General features: G+C 33.2%; 1 protein-coding gene across 6 annotated transcripts; it reads right to left on the bottom strand.

Moving 5' to 3' along the window:
• Positions 1-468: 468 nt before the first annotated feature.
• Positions 469-23837, bottom strand: LOC149085109 (protein phosphatase 1 regulatory subunit 3C-like). Of its 6 annotated transcripts, XM_089232916.1 has the most exons (3): positions 23383-23743; positions 12922-13131; positions 469-3037 (listed from the first exon to the last, which is right to left on the bottom strand). In XM_089232916.1, exon 3 carries the CDS (start codon positions 2999-3001, stop codon positions 1979-1981), a length of 1023 nt encoding a protein of 340 aa, XP_089089042.1. In that variant the 5' UTR covers positions 3002-3037; positions 12922-13131; positions 23383-23743; the 3' UTR covers positions 469-1978. The 6 variants fall into 6 exon arrangements, with proteins under 6 accessions (XP_089089042.1, XP_089089040.1, XP_089089044.1 ...); XM_089232914.1 differs by lacking the exon at positions 12922-13131 and having other exon boundaries at positions 23383-23837; XM_089232918.1 differs by lacking the exon at positions 12922-13131 and having other exon boundaries at positions 23400-23755.
• Between the last annotated feature and the right edge of the window lie 3342 nt (positions 23838-27179).

Raw genomic sequence — 27179 nt, 5'->3', positions numbered from 1 at the left:
ATAATAACTTTCCACAATTAAAAATTAAAAAAAATGTAGTTATTGAAAAATTTAATCTTTTTTCTTCTTGCGAAGTTCTATGAAGTTGGGTATGTTGTTCATAGATGAAAGCATTTAATTCATATGAGATTCATATCCCGCCTTTAATGAAAGTCCTTTCATGAAAGTGGGAAGTATATCTCCATGGTTTGCTGGTTGGGGATATCATTCTTCGGTGGAATTTGCGTTCAAATTTTCCTAATTAGAAAAGTAGTAACTTATATATTTAAAGATATGTAACCAGTTTCATTGTAATTCTATTTATAAGTTGTTATTAAAATAAAAAATGTTATTTATTAAATATTAAATAATAACATTTAATAATAATAACGATTATTTTTAAATAAAATAAAATAATTTAAAAATGATCGATGAAGTCAAAAATCTTGGTCACAAGAGAGCTTTGAAACAATAATGAGACAGTTTACACTCTACATTCTCAAACTTTATTTTCTCCTTTTTGTCAATAATGTGTCATAAGTTACACATTTTTTTTGTTGTTATCAAATTATTCAATGCGTAAGAATTATAAATTGCGCTCTTTATTTTATTCAAAATACTACGGCTGGAATGTATAGGTTGTAGTTTATGATTGCATGCATAGATTCTAGCCCCTGTATTGATAAGCACACATTTTGCTGCAAAAAAAATGCTCTGGTTACGCACCTTCACACGGAGTTTATAGGAAGAGAAATCATTCCGATGCGTGGTCTGTGATCGCAAATAAACTGCGCCTTTCAGATGTAGGATTACATATGCCAATTCATATTGATAAATACAAGCGCTATGCATTCTGCCACACAAAGGCAAAAATGAAACTGTGATTTGTAAGAGATGTAATACCGTATGGTTTTATATAAAGTTTGTTTTCCTCCTTTTCACAGCTCCTAAGTCTGATGTTCATTAATTCTTCATGCATTCAATTTTGGCATTCGATCTTTTGTATTTATTTGTGCGTTAAATTTTTTTATATAAGCTTGTATTTCTTTGCACACAATTTTTTACATTTCTTCGCGCATTTAATTTTTTCCTATTTTATACCAAAGAATAAAGTAATTTCATATATCACTTCGATTTTAAATAAAATTTTGTTACCTTCACTTGATTTTTCCATGTATATATAAAGTAGGAAGTAATTATCCTATCGCTCACTTTATGCAAACTGTTATGCTAAATGGACGGTGAGATAATAATTTTCCACCCCGTAATTTGTATAATATCAATGATTTTCATAAAACGTCTTCAGTAACATGGTCTTACATAACTTCTCAAACATATAACAAGGCAAAAAAAAAAGGATTGAATCTTTGCCTTAGTCTTTTGCCCTATAAAGAGTTAAAACAGTAAGAAATACAAGTACAAATACATGTGTTTACATATTTATGTAACCGAGACGTGGTGAAAATATAAGCTTATGTACTTATATGTAGCTAAAAGTTGCTTGGGTGGGCACTAATTAAAAAAAAGAACTAAAAAAAATAATTGTATTTATGTCTAATAGAAATTAATAATTTTTATTCAGATACACATTTTTACAAATGCACACGACACAAACACCACTGAACAAAAAAATTTTTCCATCTTTAAATCACAAATCTAAAATGTTTTAGATTTTTGATCGAAAAAATACAAAATTTGTGAACGCAAACAAGAAAAATATACAAAAAAACAACAAAAAACAATAACCATAATTAATGAATAGCCTATATAATGCTTCTTGTATTTTGAGTTAATTATAAATGCTATAGACTACCTTCGATACCCTCTTTCTATAATAGTATTTTTCAATAAAAACGCAACATAACAACATATCTATAATCAACGATAGGAACTATAATGCATCATTTATATGATAGGAAACGATTCAATCAAATATACCAGTTAAACAACGATTCGCAGAGCTTTGATCAGGATTAGTGACTTTTTGAAACGTTTATAGTCACCAATAAGGTTGCTCATTGAAAAGTGCCTTCCATGTTTCTATATCTGAGCAGGAGTTGTAATGATCGGTGATATTTGTGTACATTTTGGGAGATCGTTCGTGGTTGTTGGAGAGAATCTGTGAAACTTCCGTCGATGTTTTATAGGCTTTCCCCGCAGCCGTAGAAACTAGGCGGTAATTAATTCCTCCGTTGTTGTCCCAAAATTCTTTCCCATTAACACGATAGCAAGCACAAAATTCAACGACTTCGTATCGAACAGCGGCAGGTTTTATTGGCGCCGTAAATCGGAAAGCATCTGAGGATTTGCTGTCCTCCTCATCTTCATTACAACCCGAGTCGTCGTACTTAGCACTTATGTCCTCGTAAGTAGACCATCTATCGAAGCTCACTCGAACAAACACCTCTTTCTCGAAAACGACATTTTTCACTCTAACAATGCCTGTCATGATATCATTATCATCATTTTCTGATACATCCACGTATTCTAAAGCTACCATATTTCTCTCCAGTTTTTCAGTGATGATATTGGGATTATAAGGAGGGTTAGGAAAAGCTATCTTCCATTTCTTTTCACTCGTATTTTTCGGTGCGATGACATTTGTAAAAGCAGAAAAGAAATCTCTCGCCCATCTCGTTGTAAAGTTCGGATTCTCTGGTATGTTTCTTATTTCGACTAGAGCCAAGCCTTTGTCATCGGCAAAACTTACTTTTTTCTTTTCCCTTGGTTTGCAGCCAGGAAGTAGATCGACTCGATCATGCTTAGCGCAATCGGTTGATGAAAAGCTGACACGATCATTTTTCAATTTTTCCTCTTTATTTGCAGATGCTGAATGACACAACTGTGACTGTAGATGACGACTGCTGATATAATTCTGTTTGCTTACTGCATATCCATGATCGTAAGAGTCGCTTGACTGAAAACTGGCCGATGTAAAATGAGTGTATTGACTTTCAACGAATGCTGAATATGCATAAAGCGGAGGACTGGTTGAAAGAATCAATCCTAAATCAACAGGCATAACTGCGGAAATCTGAACTCTCTTTGAAAAAGATACCTGAAACAAAATAAAAAATAATTAAAAATTTTTTTGAACAATTTTTTTAAAATTCAAAATTCGTAATGCACTGTGGGAAATTGAGATATCAATGAATAGAACAGAATTTATAGCGTGTTTTGTTAGATACACCGTAAGGAAATGAATGATTTGATATGACTGGGAATGATGATTTTCAGAATCAATGGAACATCAGTCAGTAGAGACTAATAGTTTCCTCCAATATGGTTTTGCCACATATTTGAGAACGGCTAAAATTGACAATTGCCGATAATTGCTCTACAATTTAAAAAGGAAAAAAATAATAGACTGATGATTATCCGCTTAGTTTAGATGTGATCTTATTTTTTCGCTGTGAGATCTTATTTTTTTCAAAACAGCGGAAGGTGTAAAGTGGGAAGGAAAAACATTTCCCCAAACTCAGCGAAATAATATTATAAGGCGGCATGCTGTAGCTGGACAATGACTAAAGACAACAGGCTATCTCAACCGCTGTTAGGCTTAGACCAGAGTTCCTTGAAATACATTTATAGTCAGATTAATTCACCTCCTGCGACTGACATACCCCAGTCATCTTTCGTTGCAGTCGTTTACTTAACCCGGACCGACAGTTGAGATCCTATTTTGAAAGGTTGGACAACTACACCTATGTCTCATCTGGTATTATATCACAATCGAACGCTACTTAATAATAAACCACTCTACTGCTGAACGGCGATAACCATTAATTAATTCGGTTATATATGGAATATTTTTGTGTTCTGATAAGTTAAATAGATGAACTCTAAAACAGTTAAATGGTTAAAATAAATTTAAACAGGTGAATAATTAAAATAAATCTGAAGAGTTGAATAATTAGAATATATTTTAGTGGAGACTGCTGTTTGCATCAACCCAATTTTAAATTATTCGAAAACTACGCGGGATCCGTTATAGGCTATAAACAGTGTTTAAAGGACCGAAAAGTCGATGCATGAAGGAGCTAAAACTCTCAAAATTTTCATTCAGTCCTTAAATTATCTAGTGAAATTAGTTGAACGTGATTTATTGGTGACAGTCTGGAAAAGAGAACGAAGTTTCCGCTTGATGCCGATGAAGTGCAAACTTGTTCTAAAACAACATTGTTCCTTAACGATGTCGGAGCTATGTATAAAACTAGTTTTAAATACTTCGCTTCCAACACAGGCGGTCTAGTCATAATGACTTGCGACCATAAGGTTGTTTTCATCCAGTCGCGAAAATTAAATCACTCGCTCTCTCTACAAAAATGATTAAAAACATTTATAGATTTAGAAAATTTTCTTGAGAGAACTATATTTTTTCCAAATAATACGCATGTAATATTTTACATCTTTGGATTAACACATTTACTGAGACATAGCTTCAACCTTTCACTAATAATATGATATTTATTTGACAGTACTACAGTAGGCCTATATTTAATCATCACAATCAAAACAACGTTTCATATCTGAAAAGTATTTTTAGATTAATATCACTCTTCAAATATAGATTTCAAAGGAAAAGAGATATCTTGATAATGGAAAATGAGCGGTTTCAAAAATATCAATTTAAATTTAATTGATATGATTTTCAACTAAAGTTACTAGCTCACGCAATAAAATGAACGCTTGATTGATAGATAAGCAATACTTTAAACACTACACACTTCTCATTAGTTTCAGAAACCAGATGTTAAATTTATGGAGAAGCGATATAAAGATATATACAAATGATATCAAGTTTCCAAGCAATCCTCATTAAAAACGTTCAGATATGAGAGTCAGGGTGAAGTTAAATGAGAATTTCTCACGACATGGTCGTTATCCTATGACAAGTTATCGAGCTTGGAGTTAGGTTGAAGGAAAATGTGTTATAGCAGTTTCTAAACACAAGCCAAAGCATATAATTAACCATAGAAATCTGATCGGTGATCCAGGTAATAGCCATATTTTAAGATTAATTACTCAGTAGAATAAATGTGTCTAGCATCTGTGCCGCGAAAAGAGAGTATGAATAAAATTTGCTATCATGGATAATATCGATATTGAATTTTAGATTCCGGGAGTTTTATCGTTTTTCGGAAGCATTAAATTTGTGGTAGTAGTTGATAACTGTTACTTCATTCGAAAAATGTGGTGATTGGTTTGGAACTTACGCATTTTGATACTTCAAATATTTTACTTTATTTTACAAATACAAATACAAGGCCGCAACAGGAAAAATGCCCAACGAAGTAGCTGAAAAAAAAGTGGCCCATAACAAGTATGGTGTCATGTATTTCCAAAATACACCAACCAAATTAAAAAAGTGTAATTATAAAAACTAAAAACTATATATATAACATGATAAAATATAATACATTGCCCATAAAAAATATTTATGGTTATCTTATCTAAGTGTGGATAGCTTATCGATTTACACCACTATGTTTATCGTACTTCTTTTTAAACGTGTTAGTTGAGTTAGCATTCATTACCCACGGGGATAACCTATTCCATTTATTAACAACCCTATTAGAGAAAAATTCCCTGCGACACCACAACTTAGAATTTTCCCTTACCAATCGGTAATGGTGTCCCCTTGCCAAGCAGTCGATTGACGGCGTATTAATAATTCATGGTCCATCCTATCCATTCCGTTGAAAATTTTGAACACTTTGATCATATCGCCCCGACATCTGCGTTCTTCCAATGTAAACATATTTACAAAATGAAGTCTTTCTTGATAATTCAAGCCCCGTGTGCCCCCAAGGACACGCGTTGCTCTTCTCTGCTTCCCCTTAATCAAGTCTATGTCCCTCTGTGAAGGTAGTCTCCTAAACCTTAAGGCATACTCCAGTCTAGGACGAACTAAGCCTGGGAAAAATGAAAGAGAATCATTATAATCCAATTAATTCTTTAATTTAACTTATACTGACCGACTGGAAGGACTTTCAGTCCCCTGGGGGTGTGTCTGTGTCGTCGTAAAGTCATTTTTTGTGGAATTTTGTTTTTTGTGTTTTTTCAATTGTTTTGATTGTATGTTTTATGTGGTGTGTTGATCGGAATAAAAAAACACTTTAGGACAACGCGAAGGGAAACGCAAAGAGACCTTTTAGGAATGAAACCGAGTATTCTGTTCGCTTTTTTTACACACATAAATGCTATTGCTTTTATCTTAGTTTCATAAAATCTTTTACAGAGTACACATACGTTTTAAATACAAAACAAACTGTATGTTTTTAAAATACTTATGATTCAAAAACACGCGCATTTAAAGACTGCTAGTTTGGCATTTAATAGGTTAATAGTAATATATAAAATTCTATAACCACTCGGAGGTATCTACGTTTTCTTCCTCACGGGGTTTACTCAATCACTCGCATTCAAATATCACTTTATGTTGAAGATGATGATTTGTTAACATTTTCTTTGGAAATGACACACAGTATACGTTATTTATTTATTTCTATGTGCGTTATAGAATATTCACTTCGCCATAGATTTGTAAAAACAACGGGTATTTATAGTACAGTATCGGATAAAAAAAATCTAATTTTTCTTTCTGAGCGTTGTCTGTGAGATGAAAAATCCATCTTACTGACTTTAAGTTTAAGGAGTCTTTAGTCAAAATCTTGTGTTGAGATTGTTATTAGAATTTTTGCCATTTGAAATAAATTCCAGTGTAATTATCACTCAAGCGTAAAACAATGACGATGTTAAAAAAATGAAATAAAAAAAAAAGTAAGATACGAATGACACAGAACAAGTCACCTTCTTAAAGGAAAAATAGATTGATGCAGAAATATATGATTTTTTACACGATAAACAATATAATTTACGAATTTTACCAGAAACGATAAAAGATATAAAAATGTTTGTGCCATTATACCTTGGGTTCTGTGGCATACACAAACATATTTACTAGAGAAAGGCTAATTCTCACCTTAAGTATGATTTCAATTTCGCTTTAGAATATGTCTGATGTTTTTCGACTGTATACCACCTCGCTGGGCCTTTGCCTGTCATGGCATGTTTCTAACTACATTCTATGTTGAAAGCATGTCGGTTAAAATTTTGATATATCTGTTTTATGAAGTCTTGTCTGAAGCTTTCATGGCCGACGTTCAATGACTTGCAAGCGGTTTCTGGGATATTAATACATGGTCTATACATTTTCTTCCTAACGTTTCGTCCACATCTGTGGCAGGCATCTTCTGAGGTTGAACGGACGTAGGTCTCTCCGACAAGTGGAGACGAAGAATTTATCGCTTATCGCGGAGACCTCCGTCCGTTTAACCTCAGAAGATGCTTGCCACAGATGTGGACGAAACGTTACGAAGAAAATATCCTAGATCATGGCCTAGTAGCTCGGAAACCGCTTGCAAGTCGTCGTTTGTTTTCTATTTCAAAAATGAATACCAATTACATAAAAACACGTGTGTGCGGTTATACGAACGCGTGAAAATATTCTAACTGTCGATATCTATTCACATCCGAGAAGTACTTACTTAAGAAACCATCGTTGATTATGTTATATAAGAAAATAATCCTTAGAAATTAGTTTCGCGGAATATTACATTCTTTCAAATGACAGCGAGGTCTGACAATCAAGAAACGCACAGAGCAAATGCCGGAGGCTATAAAGTGATTGCTCTCCTTAGAAACAACCGGAGAATATTGCTTATGGTGTGATGATAACAAGATGGTTTAATATCAGAACGAAAGGCGGGCTTGTGTTTGCTAATCAGTGTAGCTGATATACGTCGATGATGAGGCGCAGTTGCTAGTATTCCTCTTTTTTTTTGTCAGTTTGTTATTGCTTCTACGTTCGTCTTGATGATTCCAAAGATGAGGAAAAAGAGTATTTTCTATTACGAACACGCGTTCTTTGGAGACGACGATAAGACACTCATCTTTCTCCGCCTCGTCTCAGAAGTCAAATAGTACATTTGCGTGAAAAACACACGCTGAGATGTAATAGACTAGCAAAAATAGTGTCGATTGACGTAATCTAAGTATTCGTTTGCAATGTGTACGGCTTCCATGCCTTACGTAAGCGTTTCTATGGAAATGAAACTGAAAGTGAATTTTGTTGTTTAGGGACTCTTTCAGCACAAAAACCTAATACACATTCGTGGGAACATGTCTTGGTCCCAAATATTGAGGTTATCGTGATATGTTCTGAAGATCAAAATATTTTCTCGATGAATTTTTGTAATGTACTTTGTTTACTAAAAACAGGAAACTATTTTGTAAGAATTTTAATATAGAGAGTGGGCGAAAAGTCCGTAGAAACTTTAAAAATGAATAAAAACCGGAAAAATAACCGAAATAAAAAACGGTTTGCAGGGTTAGCATCGATAGGTCACGGAAATTTTTTTAAGACAGGAAAAAACGTAACTAAAAAAGCAGCCGATAGGTGGCGCCGGTACGAGTGACTTTGGTGAAAATATGTAAATGAGACAGTTATAAGAACTTGCGCGCTCCTAATCCACAACCAGTTCACCATTGTAAACCGTGTATGTGGACCTGCTGCACTCTGCCGTTGCTGGATTTGTAACTCGTCTGCAATGTGTTATCCCCTGTGCTGGTGATCATGTGGAACACATATAGCTGTAATAAACGACTTGGAGGCAGTCGTTTATCTTGACGATACGAATACCTCCAAGTCGTTTATCTTGACTTGTGTACGTCAGCACCACCTATGTTGGGGGATTAGGAGCGCGCAAGTTCTTATAACTGTCTCATTTACATATTTGCACCAAAGTTACTCGTACCAGCGCCACCTATCGGCTGTTTTTTGAGTTATTTTCTTCTCCTGTCTTAAAAAAATTCCCGTGACCAAGCGATGCTAACCCTGCAAACCATTTTTTATTTCGGTTGTTTTTCCGGTATTTATGAATTTTTGAGGTTTCTACGGACTTTTTGCCCACCCTGTATATTAAACTCCTCTTATCAAGATAGAGGACTCTCTCTGTCTTGATAAGAGGTAATCTTATAAGAGCAATTGTATCAAAAGAAGTCTTCTATCTTGATAATATTGCTTCATATTATATGATAGAAATAAAAAAAGACGATACAACAATATTTATGTGTACATAGCGATTTAAATTATATCAAATTTCAAGAACCTCGGAGAGCTTAGTTGAGACTTCACAGGATATAACAAACCCTATTTAATATTTTTGGATTTTCGATTTAAAAACTGTTATTTATTCTCTTAAGAATTATCTCCCCGAAAATCTTGTCTCATATGTCCAATATACACATGGGCATTTTTAAGTACAGTATGGTAGTCTAAAATTTTAAAAACATTTTTTAACAAATATAAACTACGAATTCAAGCAAGATTGATATTTGTTTCAAAGCACGTAAAGTTTTATACACAAAGCGTTAAAATTATCCGTTTTTAAAACATGTTATAAAATATATTTAATATACATACTAACATAATTAAAAAAAAATCCTTTTAGATTACAGAAATATGTATAATCAATGTACAATGAATGTGTGATTGATAAAATGATTTCATGAAAAATAATTTAAAATTGTGTTGTGTTGTAGAACTCATAACTTTGTACGGTTGGTTTATTTTGATTTAAATGCTTAAAAATCGATAAATATATCGTCATGAATATCAAATATAATGTGAAAGATCTTTCTTGCATTCGATTTCACATTCCCATTTTTTTTTTCGTAAGCAATAAATAATCTGTTATAGAAAGAGATTGACCTTGAAAAAGAAAATCCATACTGTTTTTCAACTTGGAAAAAAACGAATGCAAAGATAACATATCCGATAAAACCCAAAAGGAATATCACGTGTTAGTCCTATTGACTTTAAAAGGATTCAGAAGGAGACGAAAAAGAATGGTTCCGATAGCAAATGAGAATAAATATCAGATTTATCGTTACTTATTTATTAATAGAATTCAAGTGCGTTTAGTTGTTTTTATTCTCTTGGGCTGTCTTTATTACAGAAATATACCTACTTATAAATAGGATATGCGCGTAAAAAACGCACGATTGAACATCAATATATCACATATACTGATTGCAACTTGGGTATAATCACAATAAGGTCGAATCAAAATAACTATACAGGGTGATTACTGAATTACCCTTGCCGCATTTTACTGGCGAACCATTGATTATAGAGGCGTACTTTTAATTACAAAAATTATCCAATAACATGTAGAACTCAGATACGTCATTCACGATGCAAGATGCTCTGTATAGTTAATAGAGAGATCATCACTTTTATATCCGTGACTTTTTGGCCGTGAATTCAACGGTTTTCTCCAATTCTTTGGATATATATAGTTATTAAAAGAAAATAAACTTCTTATAAGGACACCCTGTCCTCAAAAACCCAATTGGAAAGTTTTTGCCCTATCTTTCCTGAGGCCAACAAAAAAAAAAACTTGAATATAAACAAGCTTTATTACTAAATTAAACACAATTTATGTTCGATATTTTTTTCCGTCTTTTTCTTGAAGATAAACTTGCTGATTTCGATAATGAGGTTTGAAGTAATCATGCGGAAAATAATTGCATTTAGTATTGAAGACACGTTCCAAAATTTCATTTTGTGTTTAATAGAGCCACGTGCTTTATTGCACCCACATAGCTAAACTATGGATATTTGGACTATGTTCAATACATTGAGAATGTAAACAACCAGAAAGCGAGCTGATTCTTGGCAAAACGTCAACTAAAAATAAAGCCAAGATTTACAGACTCCGTCTCCAAACCTCCCTTGGCAGGTTTGTGAGAACTTTGCGAATACTTCCTTGGATTATATTTAATGATGTTAATTGTTGGATCGAGTCCAAAATCGAATAGCTCAAAGCAAAAGTTTGAGTTAAACTTGGACACGAATATGTTTTTTCGACATGTGTGAAAATACACTTTTTCATACATATAAAATTTTATTTATTTCATATACAAAAAATTGAAAAAAAGTTCAAATCATTACTATTTCATAAGAATATGTTATGTACAAGGATTTGTTCATCCATTTGTACATAATTCAGAGAGATTCTCTTTGTGAAATAATAAGAGTATTTCAATGGACTGAAAAAAAAATGTGTAAGCATTTTTTGAATACCTACTAATTAAAAATATTTCTCAGAAATTAACCATTGAAAAACTTGCTTTAATTGCGAAAAAAATCATAAAGCTATCAAGGTTTATAATATTTGAATTCTTTAATTTTATTTATATTTTTTTGAGCATTTGTGCAATTATAGAAAGTACTATATAGGCATAACATTTTAAATAATGCACGTAGTTACAGTTCGACTAAATATGAATCATTGGAATGTTTTTATATAATAAATATAAATAAATATATATATATTGTTAAAATATCATTTTTTTATATGAAAACAAAAAACAAATTAATTATGTGAACTGGAAAGCAAAAAAAGAACAACGAAAATTCCAAAAAGAAAGAAATAGAAGAATTTAAAAAATGAAAAATTCAAAAAGGAAAAAGTTATAGCAAATATCTAGGACTGCCATCGAGGGGAACACCCTGACATTGGCTTAACACAGAACGTTTCTGAGATCATATCCTGGCATTCATAGCCTAAATATATGCTCGATTCCCCCGAATTGTACTTAAGCAGAATGTCGGGTAATCAAAATAGAAGCAAAAACGAATTTGTTTTTCCTTCTATTTTGATTTTCAAATTCAATTGTACTTAAGCATAACGTCGGGCATCTATTTAGGCCAGGGAGGCCAAGAAATGCTCTCAGAAACGTTCTGTGTTAAGCCAATGTCAGGGTGTTCACCCCCCTAGACATTGGCTAAAACTTTTTTCATTTTTGAATTCTTTTTTGAATTTTTCATTTTTGAATTTTTCATTTTTGGATTCTTTTTTGAATTTTTCATTTTTGAATTTTTCATTTTTGGATTCTTTTTTGAATTTTTCATTTTTGAATTTTTCATTTTCGAATTTTTCATTTTTGAATTCTTTTTTGAATTTTTCATTTTTGAATTTTTCATTTTTGAATTTTTCATTTTTGAATTTTTCATTTTTGAATTTTTCATTTTTGAATTTTTCATTTTTGAATTCTTTTTTGAATTTTTCATTTTTGAATTCTTTTTTGAATTTTTCATTTTTGAATTCTATTTTTTCTTTTTGAAATTTTCATTATTCTTTTTTTGCTTTCCAGTTCACATAATTAATTTGTTTTCTGTTTTCATATTAAAAAAATATATATTTTAACAATTTTTTTTCACTACAATGCATATTACAGCTGCCTATGGCGCTGGTATTGGTGAGTTTCGACAAAATTTTTAACTTTCATAATGTTTATTTTGTATATACTTTTCTCTCTCTCTCTCTCTATATATATATACACTTAAAAGGTAATTATTTGAAGAAAAAAGGAATACGAGATGGAATTTTATGAGAGTGAAATAGAACCTATGCACTGGGTTGTCCTCAAGGGAACCCCATGCATGGTTCGATTTTCGAACATAAAATTACATCTATTATTCCTTTTTTCTTCAAATAATTACCTTTTAAGTATATATTTTTGAATGAACAAGTGAGAAGCACTAGCACTTTTGTCATTCGAAAAACTATATTTTTGCTATTTCTTCATTCTATATCTTCGTATCTCTTGATTTTTGTTCCTACTATATATATATACAATAATATAAAATATTTTTTTTAAAATTTGGTTCATTCACATAAATAAATAGACATACTTGGAATAATTATATTTCATATTATGTTGTTAAAGTACGATGTATAATCATCTACTTTTGTGCATTGTGAGAAACAAGAATTATTCACAATTAACGTGTTTCAATTAAAAATTGAACATCTCCAAAAAATATTTTAGAAAAATGGATTTTGAGTTTTCTCTTTCTCTGATACTTACAGTTACAATTTGTCCTCTTTCTACTATCTTTATATCAAGATTATGAGCTTATCATTTCCTAAAAACTTTATGTGTTGTTGCTTATCCACCGATATATCATAAACGAAAGAAAGCCTTCAATAATGATGGCCGAAAAAATAAGAAGTGAAAGTGACTGATGACCATCGTAAGGTCAATGCAAAATGATACAGAGAAGATATCAAGTGATGCCTGAAAGTAAAAAAATAAAAAATAAAAAAATAAATCTGGAGAAAAGTACTTTCTCAGGAAAAAAATAAAAACAGTAAGGTATAACTCTTCTATTTGTTTTATACTTTTTGTATAAATTGAGAATTTATTTTGTATTTTATCTGGAAGAACGAGAAATACCATGATATGGACATATAAAAATATTTTTCATTTTGAGTAACTAACCACATTGATGTCAGGAAAAGCTTACAGAAACCATTAAAATTTCAGAATATAATTTGAATAATAATTGTAAGTACAAAGTCCAGCAAAGCAGCGTATTGCATCACTTTTATCCTCTCATTAAAACAAACATATTCAGTTTCGAGAAATAAAGAGCAATGTTTGATACATTCATTAAAACTTTCGTTATTTTTTTTATACACTAACTTCACTTGGAATATAAAAGCACGTGAATCTGGATTATACACATTTTCATTTCATTATTTTATCTAATAACACAGGATTGCCATTAAAATTTTTTTAACGAATGTTTTATAAGACTCTCGTTCAAAATATATAGTATTTTCAGAGGGAAAAGGTCTTTTTACTTTAAATAAATGTTTTCTTTCTAATAGTTTCTTCTGAGTTACTATGAAATTTTTTCAATTTTTGCACAAAATAATAGTTTGGTAGGCCTGGTAACATGGCTGAATTGAAAATAAATGAGTAACAAACAGTTTTATAGCTTTACAACTTCATACACTTCTTTTTCGTACGAATTGCAATCGCTTTGTGTTCTTTTTGTATTCTGAAACAAAGCTATTTCTCTGGAAATCTTCAGTATTGGAAGAATAGGAAAAAAACAGTATGGTTTCAGAAAAGCCTCCCTTAACGAAGTTATACCGTATTTATGGAAAGTTATTAGTGGGACGATTAACTTTAACAACCAAAAGAGATTAAGTTTTTTTTGCGATAAGGACAAAGGATACTGTTCGGTGAAACAACATTTCTTATAGATCGATAAAATAATGATAGTCTCTTCTGTGTGTGTGTATGCTTTCTTCTCTTATTCGAAATATTTAGTGTATGAGGAAAAGTAAATAGCAGTGAGATCAGAAGTTCACCATTAAAAACAAACGCGTGCATTCTATAGTTAATATTGCAAATAAAAAAAATTCTGAACTGTTTTTCAATATTTCAAATTTCATTATCTACAAAACATAAAAAAAAGTTATATTCTGCTTTTGGAGAAAAATAAATATGAAAATATCATTTCTAGAATGTATTTGATTCTGCGCTGTATAGGTTCTATTACGAACGTTATTATAACAGAATTTTTAAATTTTTTGACAGAGAGCTATTTTTCTTGAATACGCAATGCCATTATACAAAAATTAACAGCTGGAATATCATCCGATAACTACAGTGTTACTGTAAATTTGATAAATCGGTATATACGCATGATCACCGGTTATTAGCATAATCACAAATCGTCTCAGGAAGTTTGATGAATTTTATTGCATTTATCACTTTCACAGGCACTTATGCACAATTCCCGAATAGAATTGGTATGTTTCATAAATATGGAGCAAATCACATGAAAGAAATTCCTTCAATTCAATTTTTTAACAGTTTTGTCTGTACGTGATGCATGCACTACACGCAATTTGCCGTAAAAATTAAATTAAATTAAAATAAACATGAAGAGATAGAAAAATATTTTTTTTACCAGCATTGATAAATAAGGCTGCCTTCATAATTTATCAACATGTGCAAACATAACCAACATTGCCCATCAAATTCATAATTTTTTGGAGTTAAGTTCATGCATAATGTTCGAAAAATTTAAATAATTTATCGACGATGTGTCATATTTATTAGTACGAGAGAGGGGATTATATATGGTCACCGATAAATATGATAAATCCACAATATTTATCAAGCTTACAAAAATGGTCGGTGATTATGCATAATAACCAGCGATTATGCAAAATCACCAGATTTACCACATTAACCGAATAAAAGAATTTCCCGTATTTAATACCCTCAATACATTTTGTTTTATCAAAAACATTGATATACGAATACAAAATATTGATGTTATGAATACATTTTTGAAATATTCCAACGATTTCATAATTATTTTAGTAAAATAATTTCACAATGTGAAAATTTATAGCAACGAAATCATGGGGTTTGAAAAAGGAACAATATTGAACATTTTTGAATAGGATATACTGCCAAAACAAAACTTACTGTTTAGATGATTTTTCGCCGCATGCACGTGGCGTTTACTTAGTCAAGAAAGATAACGAAAGAACTATCAAAATTGTGATAACACTGTTTCATGCTTGGTGAGGCCAACAGTTTTGGGTATCTAAAAAGCAGGAAAACGGATATATAGATTTCCTCAATACGGCGTAAGTTTAACGGAACCGACATTAAAATTCCCACATTTCCGTCAACAGAGGAAAACGTCCGTCAGAGATTCTATCGAAAGAGCCTATCCTCACCATAAACTTTAAATGACGTCTGGAACAATTCCAAAACTTCGGCTTTTATTCGCTTGAAAAATGTTTGGTTGAATGATGATACCAAAAAGCAGCAAGTTCAACATGGTCTTTAATCTCATTTCTCGAGATAACGCAGAGAACTCTGTTAAAACTTTATGTATGCTGATTGTGAAACTAAAATTACTGAGCTACAGACTTTTGATGTATTTGGATATTTGAAAAATAACTATTTACATACTAGAAAAAATTCTAATTTTGCATATAATGCATATAAATTTTTAATGAAATTTTGCGTCGTTTTTCTAATTCCAGGTAGAACGGAATGAACGTAACTTGAAAAATTCATCATTTAAATTTCCTTTTTTAAGGGGTATCACGATCCCTGAGGTCGAAAATGAATTTAAAAAAATATTTAATTCAATCGCAAATCAAATACAAAAAACTTCGTGTCAATCGGTTAATTTGTTCTTTAAAAATAAAAGAAAGAAGTAATGAAGTATAGTGTAAATGTATATGTTACGGTAATGTTATAAATTGTTATATAAAACTTAAAATTGTTATAAAACCGGTTATTTTACTTAATAACCGGTTATTATGCACATTCACCGAGCATTTTGGTAAGTTTGATAAATTTTTTTAAATTAATCAGTTTTACCGGTAATTATGCACAGTATCCAAGCGCCGCGTCGTTGGTAAACATGATGAATCGTACTACATGATATACTATAAATGATAATTGATGCATGTATTGCATCATTATATCGGGGTACAATCGTAAAATTTGTTATCATTGTATCGGGGTAATACTATATGCCTCACACGCAATAGATTCATTTAGATTTTTTTTATATTTATCAAATTCACCAATTGCACTAGGATAGGTAGTATGCACACTCACAGATAAAAGCGATAAATTTTAAGTATTTATCAAACTTAACAAAACGATTGGTAAGTATGTATAATAAACGATTTATCACATATATCGTAACATATATAAGAAAAAAAAAACCACTTTGAACGCGAATTTCTCAGATTGCAGTTTTTGAGCTCATTTGTATGATGAAAAAAGTATCACACCAAAAATTTTGAAACTTTGCACAACATGTTTATTCGACATGTATTAGTAAAATGAACCTCGAACTGGTGGATATCTGACTATTCAGTTAGAATTTTATGAATTTTTAAAGTTTTAAAAAAATATAAATTTCGAAAATATGAATTCAACATTTTTTTCAAAACACTTCCTATACGTCATTTGCTAAATCGGAGGTTATTTCTATTAACACATGTCAAATAAAAATTTCTGTAAAATTTCAGAATTTTTGGTGCAGTAGTTTTGTTTTTGGTTTTTGGTCTTACGGATGATCTCAAAAACTGCAATGCGAGAAAATCGCGTTCAAAGAGCTTTTTCTTGTATTCATTTACACTATAATTCATTATTTCTTTATTTTATTTTGAAAGAACAAATCAATCGATTGTGGAACGAAATTTTTTGCATTTGAGTTGCGACTGAATGAAATATTTTTTAAAGTCATTTTTGAAAAATCGACTTCAAGGATCATGACACCCCTCAAAACATCTACAGTCAATTATTGAAGTTTCTTTGACTAAATTTTAATTGTGGAAAACTGACTATAATTATGACTATTTGATAAATTATTTATAGTGAGCGAATGGGATCAAAGTAACAGCACGTTCAAAAAGGAACAAAATTGCAACTTCGGAAACGATAAGATTTGGATTGGAATGAAACTTTGGCATTGTCCATAGGCGACAACCATCTCATTAATTTAAAACAAAATTTTAACAACATTTAAAACATTTTAACAACATTTAAAACATTTTAACAACATTTAAAACATTTTAACAACATTTAAAACATTTTAACAACATTTAAAACATTTTAACAACATTTAAAACATTTTAACAACATTTAAAACATTTTAACAACATTTAAAACATTTTAACAAAAACCAATGAAAAAGAACGTATCCACATGTACCCGATTGTTACGAATTTTTTTATCACATCCCCGTAAATACACAATATAGATTAAAAAAGTATCCGACTACGTTGGAAACGTCATTTTGGACGAAAATATAGATTTTTATTTATTAATTTTTTATGGAAGCCCTCTTTGTTGTGATGCCAAAACAGGCCTTGTTTTGTCTATATGACGCTTAGAATCGAAGTTACGTCCACTTTAGTGTTGCGTTTTTAATTCAAGTAATCCGTGAATAAAACAAACATGTTTTAGGAAGAACAGTATTTTTGACGTTTTAGTTCAGTTTGAAACATGTTTTCTAAAAATCTGTTCATTGTATCATTACGAAATTATATGACATTTTGCTATAGATTGTTGAGGTTATGAACTAAAATCTAATGTCTATCACCTATATTTGTCTAATTAAAGTTTTTTGTAGACAACATGTAAGATGAACTTTCAAAAAATTCACGTACAGATTTGAGTGTGACTCACATGAGCATATCATCAAATCATTTATTTTTTATCCTTTAAATTTTGGTTCATGACCTACACCATAACTAGCTGAATGTACTGTGAAAAAAAAAACCATTCCATTCATAGAATTTTTTGGCCAATCGCGTTTCGAATATTTCATAGATTTTGCATAAAATTTGACATAAAAATAACTTTTTCACAGAAAATGACATAGGTAGTCCAAAAGTTATTATTGTTTTCACTATTTTGGGACATTTTCTATCAAAAAATGTTATTAAAATTCACTCCTGTACCATTTAATAGAAAAGTGCTCTCGAACCTAACCGGATACCTTAAAATTATTTTTTCTCAATAAATTGCAAAATGTAATTACCCTTCGATCGTAAAAAGTACACGAAACTATCAATACATTTCGGCAATTTAATCCCTTCTGTTTTTGGACGAACGCAATTATCGTCGGTGGTACTTACCGTACTTGATTCTGGATAAGTAGAATTGGTAAGTAAATAAGACATGCGATTTGTGGTATCCTTCTACAATGTCGACTAAGGATTCTGAGCAACTCCGATTACTCACGAAAAAGATCGGTGCTAATGTCGTCTTCTATTTACCTTTAATTTATTTTCGGATCGAAACGAAAATCTTTCCTGATTCCAGTGGTTTTGTTTTTTTAGATGGACATCGCAGAAGGGGGAAAAGAAGCTATTTATGGATTAAGTGCTTGGTAAAGATTGGTCGTGTCAGTATAATACAGTAGAGTCTCGGTAATTCGAGCGTCGAAAGTTCGAGGTTCCGGATTTTTCGAGGTGCTGGAATTTTTCGAAAGTCCTTCTTAAAGTGCTTTAGGTATTTCTTTTCTTCCAAAGAATGTGAGTGATTTTAATTTTAAGGGGTATTGATCCCTAGGCTGGAATCTTTAGTGGACTCCCATGTCAGAATTTCTATAATACATTTATAATTAAAAAAAAATAATAACCTATTCATATCGAGGCCCAGAGATATGAAAGCCCCCTGTCAGCTTTTCTTATAAAGAGGCCATTGGTCTTGACACATCTAATCTTAACGAACTAAGCCAGTGGTTCTCAATGTGGGCGTTACGGTTCCTAGGGGTGTAGCCAACCTCTGTCATGGGCGTCTCGAGGAGTTGGTGTACTGCTGGGTCTTCAACCGCTGACACACCGCGGCCACATTTTCAGTTTCATCCAGGTCCACTGATCACTAAGCTATACTAAACTTATGTTATCAAAGACCTCGGTGGGCCACGGGTATCCCGCGGGAGGCCATGCGTTCAAGACCCCTGGTATAGTGATTTGTGCCGGTTCAGTGCTTTGAAATAATTCTTTGCCATACTATTCTGGGGAGCCGCAGGTGCTAAAAGTTTGAGAACCACTGAAAACATTAAGCCAAGAGTTTTCAAACTTTTTCCACCAGCTGCACCCCTTTCCATAGTCAACGCCTATCCGCGGCTCCCCAGAGCAGTGTAACAGAGTCTCTTCGTAAAACCTTTATCTCCGCGACGCCCTGACGTACAGTTCCTAAGGGTACTTTTATCCTCTAAGAGACGATTTCCATTGTTTTTTTGGATGATCCGAGTTTTCAGTAATCGAAGATGGCTTCAGTCCTACTTAAATATTGAGGCTTTACTGTGAATATCTGACACAAAATATTTCATCAAGTTATATGAACGCATTAGATAAGAAAAAATTGTTCGGGGATGGGCTTCTTTGTTAAAACTTACAAACTGACAAAACTATACTCATTTCTCTTGAATTTCTCTGGTACGTGTATGTATTCATGTGGAAACATTGGAAAAAAATATATATATACGTGTTTCCATGTCGACTACTTAAAAAGGTTTAAAATTCGCGTTCGGTAGAAGTATGGTGGAGCCTTTGGAACACGAACACCAGCTCCTTTCCACCTCCCATGTTTCAACTTCCAGCAAAATGCGATTCTGAGAGCGAAACGTGACAAAAGAGCCGAAAAAGAACTTTAAAAACTCTCTTTCAGAGAGAACATATTATAGAACTCTCTCTCTCACTGAGAAGAAAGTGGAAATGTGTTCGGAATCTCGGGGTGTGTGGGGGAGAGGGGAGTAAACAGCGAGTTTCGAAGAAATCTGATAAGGTCCGTCGAGTTATAGTGCTTATTGAAGTCTAATTCCATTTACTTCGTAATACCCGAGGCATGACATCTGAGCGTCGAAAGGGATTGAAATTCCATCTCACTTAAAGACTAGAGAAATTTGACAGAGGTGAATATTATTTGGGAGAGTAAGTCCAATCCGGAATGCGAATTTCTCAATCATAGGGAGAATAATTCCCTTGTTATTCAACTTTATAAACTAAATTTATTTATTTCCAAGAAATGCGTAGTCAAAGCAGCAATTGACAGGGGGAAACACTCTAATGAAACACATAAAAATATTCAAAATACTGTACGTCATCAGTGAAATTTAATATTTTATTCGGTCTTTCATGCAATTAAAATTACTAGTTATTTGACAGTTGTTATTTGTATAATACTAGACGTAAAAGAAGTTTTGTGTGTTTGGAAAGATATGCGATGAAATATAGGATTTATTTCATTAATTAACCGCATAAATAGTGTATACAGGGTGTCCAATCTTATCGTTGTACAATAATTAATTCATAAATCGTCGGTCTTAGGCCAAGATTACACTATAGAAGTTCTATAAAAATTCTAAAACTTGACACAAAAAGTTTATTTTGAAAAATTTAACAAATGATTTTTTTTACGTGGCAGCAAGTCGGTGTTTCTCAACCTGAAGCCATATGTCCGCCTTGTGGCCCTGGGACATTCAAAGGGGGGGGGGGGTCACTGGTCAAATAAAAAATTTTGGTCACTGTAAATTCACTCAGATATCAATTTATCAAATAGAAAGCGTCTCGTTGCTAGATGTGGGGGGAAGGGCTGGTTAAGACTGCTTAACTTATGAAAGAAAAGGTTCAGAGGGGGCAATGGGCGAAAAATATCAGGAAACACTGCTGTAAGTTATATAGGGTGATTATTCTTAATTCTCCTTGCCGCATTTTACTCACGAACCTGTGTGTGTTCCTAGAGGCATACTTTCAATTGGAAAAATTATCCAAATGATGCATATATATAGAACTCAAATACGCCATTCAAGCTACAAGGGGTTGTATATTTATTAACCGATTTGTGACCAAGAGTATTTTTTAGGAAAAAATGTGCAACACATAGGCCTACGTTTTCTTGTTAAGCTGTATTCTAAGTCTAAATTACTGGAGTAGTTTTGCTGAGGGTATCGTCCTAAGGGATTAGAAGCTTGCTAATGAGATTCCGATACATAAAATAGGTAGTAGAAAAGCTGTGTCCACTTATCGTCCAGTGAGTTTGACGAACTCCCTCTGGAAAATTTTGGAAATTATTATGTAAAGGAAACTGGTGAAATGGAGAGACGAGAATGATGTATTTTCAGATAATCAGCATGAGTTCAGAAAGGAGAAGTCATGTGTAACCAACCTCCTTTGCTTGTATGATCACGTGACTAAGCTTTGGGTAAGGGGGAAAAATGTAGATGTGTTTATCTTGATTTCTAGAAAGCATTCGATCGGGTCCAACAGGGTAAACTCTTGAAGCGTTTACACAAGACTGGGATTGAGGGCAACTTCCTGAATTGGATAGAATCATCGTTAAGAGATAGATCACATCGGGTTATGGTGAACGGGAATTCTCAGATTGGTCAGGCGTCACAAGTAAAGTTCCTTTGAGAAGTGTCTTCGGCCTCCATACTTTTTCCACTTTTTATCGATAAACTCGATAAGGGTACTGATGGGCTTGTTAGCAAATTCGCTGATGACGTGAAGCTAATGGGGGTAGTCGGGAACCAAAGCGATAGGGAGTTGCTCCAGACCAACTTAAACAAGATTGCAGCGTGGGCAAATGAATGAAGCACGACGATTAGCGTTGACAAGTGCGTGGTCTCTCATTTTGATTCGAACAACCCCCTGTTTCACTTACGAGTTGCATGGTGTCACTATCCCGGATGCAGCTATGTTCACCGATTTGGGAATTCTCATTGACGAACGGCTTAGGTTCTCTGAATATTGTTCAGCGGTGGTCAAAAAAGCGAATAGAATGCTCGGTTTCATTTTCAAAAAGGTCTTTTCGCGTTATCCTACAACCATTCTTCCACTTTTCCGAGGCTTAGTTCGTCCTGCACTGGAGTATGCTGTGAGGTTTTGGAGACCATACCTACATCGGGACATAGACTTGCTTGAAGAGTAGCCGAAAATAGCTACGCACGCCCTTGTTGGCATACAGGGGCTAGAGTTATGCAAACACCAAACATGGCCCCCGCTCTGTCCCTTGTGAGATATAAGCAGGCTATCTTGTGGCTGGGACATGCTGGAAAAAGAGGAAAAAGCCCCGCCAGCCACCAAGACCATGGGCCGAACGCCGGCCGGCATTGCGCCACCGGACCTCCGACCCACGCAAAGGACAACTATCACTAACACCGAGCATGGTCCTCGCTTTGAAGCAGATTACCTAGAGGCTGAGTCATGCTGGAAAAACTATCTTGATGTCCGGGCCCGGCAAGCATCCACGGCCCGTAAGCCACAAGACCCAACCCCGCCGAGGCCCCCATCGTCTCCGACTCACTTCAATCACACCCCAAAGTTCTTGGAAACTACCGCGAAGAAAGACTTCATGTTTTGAATATGTTTACATTGGAAGACCTGCGGGTGATTATATGGTTTGTTACATTACGCTATTCGTATTATAGTATCGCATGACTATATGAATTATATAATGTCAAGAAATTTAAAATGATCAACTTGACCATAACTGTGGAAAAGTCAGTCTCGGAAGAAATTAACACTCTTGAGAAGCCGTTACAATTCATGATCAAGATCTTAGATGACACGCTATTGAGGAGTATTGTACGTTATATACCGTCCCTCTTATATGCCAAAAACATCAATGTGCAAATTCTTGGGGAAAAAAAACTTGGGAAATGACGTTTTTGAATGTTTACTCCTCACGTTTACTATATGGAGGTTATTTTCCTAAAATGTTTTGTAACGTGTTACACTAATGATACGCATTCACGTTTCTTGGAAATCTTAGATATCAAAATAAGGGATACAACTCACTGATAAACCCAAAAAAGTAAAAATGTGTATATTCATATTTCTCTCATAAGAGGGTACAATATGAAATAGAATGTGCAAGTGACGTCAACGACACGTCGATTACGACATCAACCATCGGTATGATAATATTTCAAAAATGAAAAAAAAAATGCAGATGTATATTTTAAGAACTCACCTTAAAAACTTAGTTACCTTGATTTCCTAACGTCGAATGTCTTTCCCGCTGACTTATCGTCTTGCCGGTAGCAAGGCATCCCTTTGAGTGCTTCTTTTGGATTTTAGGCAAAAATTCAACTACCGATGTACCGGTATCTAGGATCCATCCTCTTTTTTTTGACTCCTCTAATTTTGGAGATATTTTTCTTCTTTTTTTTTAGGTTATTTTTTTACACACTAGAGCAAAGGGCAATCACTCTACTGGAACGAGGGCCAAGTTGCAAACAAGCATAAGTGAGCTAAGTAAGAGCTTCTCTTCATAAAATGGATGGATAAGCGAGGGCGAGAGAGATCTCAGAGACAGACAGACCTAGTAATGGTGTATAAGAAGCAAAAGAAATCTCTCTTGCGCGTGTATATAGTGACACTTTCCAAACACAACACACACACACACACACACACACACACACACACACACACACACACACACACACACACACACACACACACACACACACACACACACACACACACACACACACACACACTTTAACCAAAACATTTCCCGAACCTTCAAAGGTGGGGGGGGGAAGTAATAAAAATAGAATTGCAAATAAGTAATGGCTCCCCTTGTTATCAGACCTAGACTCAGAATCGGTTACGAGGATTTCTTTCCGTAGTGTTATCCATTCATCCTTTTTTCGGTCCTTGGATGAGTGAAGGAAGCTCCAGAACTTTATCGGAATTCTAAGAACGTAAGAGATGTAGGATGGCGGTTTGTTTTCATACTCAGCGAAAAATATGCGGATGCGGATATAATATGCAGAAGAGATAAAAAGATGCCTCTTATCTTTCCCACGATCCGTTTTTTTTTAGATTATTTATTCTCATCATACATTGAAAGGGGTAGTCGTATCTAAAAGTATGTACAGATATATTTATCTTACAGAAAAGTTTTTCTCTCGCCTCATGGCTTAAGATTTTCCCCCACTTTTTAGAAACTAGTAATACGTCGTCGTAATTTCGAAATTGTATATAGAAATCGCTCGACAAGAAAGTAAATTTTTTGACAAAAACTTTTTTGGGCAAAGTGTCTTTAGAAATACTATCCAATTCGTTTACGGATGTGTTATTCATTATTTCTGTATCATGTTCTTCCATATCCTATAGAGAATATCTTTTTCTTGCAATTTTTTTTCTTCTCTTGGATTACGGAAAATGAATGCTTTCAAAAATGATGGACGTTCGATATATCTCTTCGCACTTATCTTATTTTTTTCCTCTATGGAATAGAATATCCGAAAAATGTTCTTTTTTTTTGAATTCGTATATTTTACGCTTTTTTTTCTTTCTTGTTTTATTCAATTTACTTCATTTTTATTCCATTTACTGTAAGGGGGAAAATATTTACCATCAAATTTCCGAATCGCGTGATAACAAGCAATAGAGCTGCCGCAAGTGTAAGCATCACGCGATATGCAATTGCTATTCAGCAAATAATAGCTTGTCAATTTAGAAGATAGCGTATGTTTATAGGAAGACTTGTAATCTGTAACGCATCTCTTCCCCCCAGCCTGAATGGGGGTGAAAAAATGTTGTTTTTGGTTATATGAGAGGTATGTGATATGTGTTTTTGTCAGATTTCACTGTGATAATGCAGACATTCTCCATCTAACATAGCAGTATGATTCTATAAGCATTATTCAGTTTCAAATAGAAAAAAAAACACATTGCAAGCAAAGAATACTCTAAATTACACGTAAAATTGTTTAATAGTCAGTGAGTGAGATAGAAGGTACATATAAAAAAGAGGGGTGTGTTCAAGCTATTCGATATTTCAGGCCGCTTAAGTGATTTGATAATCAGTGATAATCAATGGAATGATTAAAAACTTGCTGTGATGAATTTGCTGAACTATTTAAAAATTTATCACGGGCTACAATAACACGAAACAATCCATAATTTTGATTTTTCTCTCAATTTTGAATAACAATGATTTCAAAACAAAAAAACCATAACTTGAAATTATTTGTTTTTATTATATATATTCAAATAATCTTATCTAATTGAACATTTGATGTTTTCATTTAAAAATTTCAGTACAGCGCGATTTCTGTACGTTGTCTAATGTTCTAAAATTTGGTTGAAAACTCCTCATGTTAGAAGCAAAAAACATGCAAAAAAGATTGATACTTTTAAAATACGTGATACTTTTACGAGAATTCATACAAATATTACGCATATCCAGTAAAATATTTTGTAAAAGTGACAAGTATCATTTCTAGTTTCTTATGATAGACAGAAGTGATCAAAAATAGCTTTCTCTGCATTAATTTTTTGATTCATCGTGATTAATAAATCACGAGAGATAACTGGGCCATGTTTAGATCACGGACTATGGGTATAGCATGTATGTTCATAAAATATAAGTTTAGTTTAGATTTTAGAAATTTTAAAATGATGTTTTTAACAATCAAAGAGAAAAAGATAAATATAAATTTAAAACAAGAGTAGCACAAACTGAAGTTGGGATGACGTGACCACGATATATTGTAGTATGACACTCTCTATCTGCTTTTTCTACCACGGACTAGCATTTACTCATGCAAACACGTGCTATATAAATAACGGACTTATCATACTATGTCAGATAAGCTGGTTTGGGTTAAGGTCCTTGAAAACTGGAAAGGTCTCGCGTCGATCATACTTATGCCAAGTTGGTGCTTGTGCTGGAATATGGTAGCATTTCCCGTATTGAATTCGATGCGAGTTGTGAAAATTTTCGTCTCTCTCTCTCGTGCTCTTTTCCGGTTCTGTCTCCTATTCCAAAATAACTATGAGCAAAAAAAGAAATTCACATTTCTTAGTCGTAACTGCGACCATTATAGACACACAAAAAAAAATAATACTTCTGATATTGTACGAAATGGGACCAGAGTAGAAAAGAACTGACATCTTGACGACTGTCGCTGACAGACTCATTCAATGAGTTTGTCAGCGTCTACATTTTACATAAGATTACAAACTCTGGGAATTATATCGATTTCTGAAATCATTTGCACACAAATCCAAATTAAAATACGAAGTCCACAACAGGCAAATTGAACAACGAGATGGCTGAAAAAAGATGCCCATAAAAATATGGATGTCAAATATAACCAAAATACAGCAACCCAATAAAAAAGCTTATATCACGAAGGAAAAAACTAATAAATGATACTATATAATACACTGCCTATAAAAAGATTATGGTTGTCTTAATCTAAGTATGGATAGCTTCTCGATTTATCCAAATATGTTTATAGTACTTCTTTTAAACGTGCCGATTGCGAGAGAATTCTCGACCCCGGGAGGTAAGCTATTCCTTTCATTAATAACCCAATTGGAGAAAAAACTCCCTTGACACCCTAATCTGGAACTTTTCCTTACTAAATGATACTGGTGTTGTTCCCTTGTCGAATCAGTTGATCAACGGTATATTGATAACTCATGGTCCAGCCTATCATCCCGTTGAGAATTTTAACGAGAACTCTTCTTTCTTCGTCGAAACCTTAGAAACTCCACCCGTCACATCAGACATCTCTGCTTTCCAACCTATATCCTTCTTGTACTCTCATATGCCAGTGAAATCGGGGACCCCCATACTCTCTCCAATATATAGAAAAATTAGAATCTATTCAAAATAAATCCGTCCGCTTCATTTTAAACTGTTGGTCATCCTCCGTCTCCGTTACTGAACTCAAGCGCCAACTCAATATTCAACCGCTTTCCACCCGCAGACATATCCCTGGATTAACTTTCCTTTTCAGTTCTTCA

This window comes from Pholcus phalangioides, unplaced genomic scaffold (genome assembly GCF_987345545.1).
Source record: "Pholcus phalangioides strain wild (caught in Gottingen) unplaced genomic scaffold, Ppha-v1.0 ptg000007l_1, whole genome shotgun sequence".
In the NCBI taxonomy this organism is placed as follows: Eukaryota; Metazoa; Arthropoda; class Arachnida; order Araneae; family Pholcidae; genus Pholcus; species Pholcus phalangioides.
The sequence above is the reverse complement of the archived record's forward strand: the minus strand, read 5'-3'. Positions and strand labels throughout refer to the sequence as shown.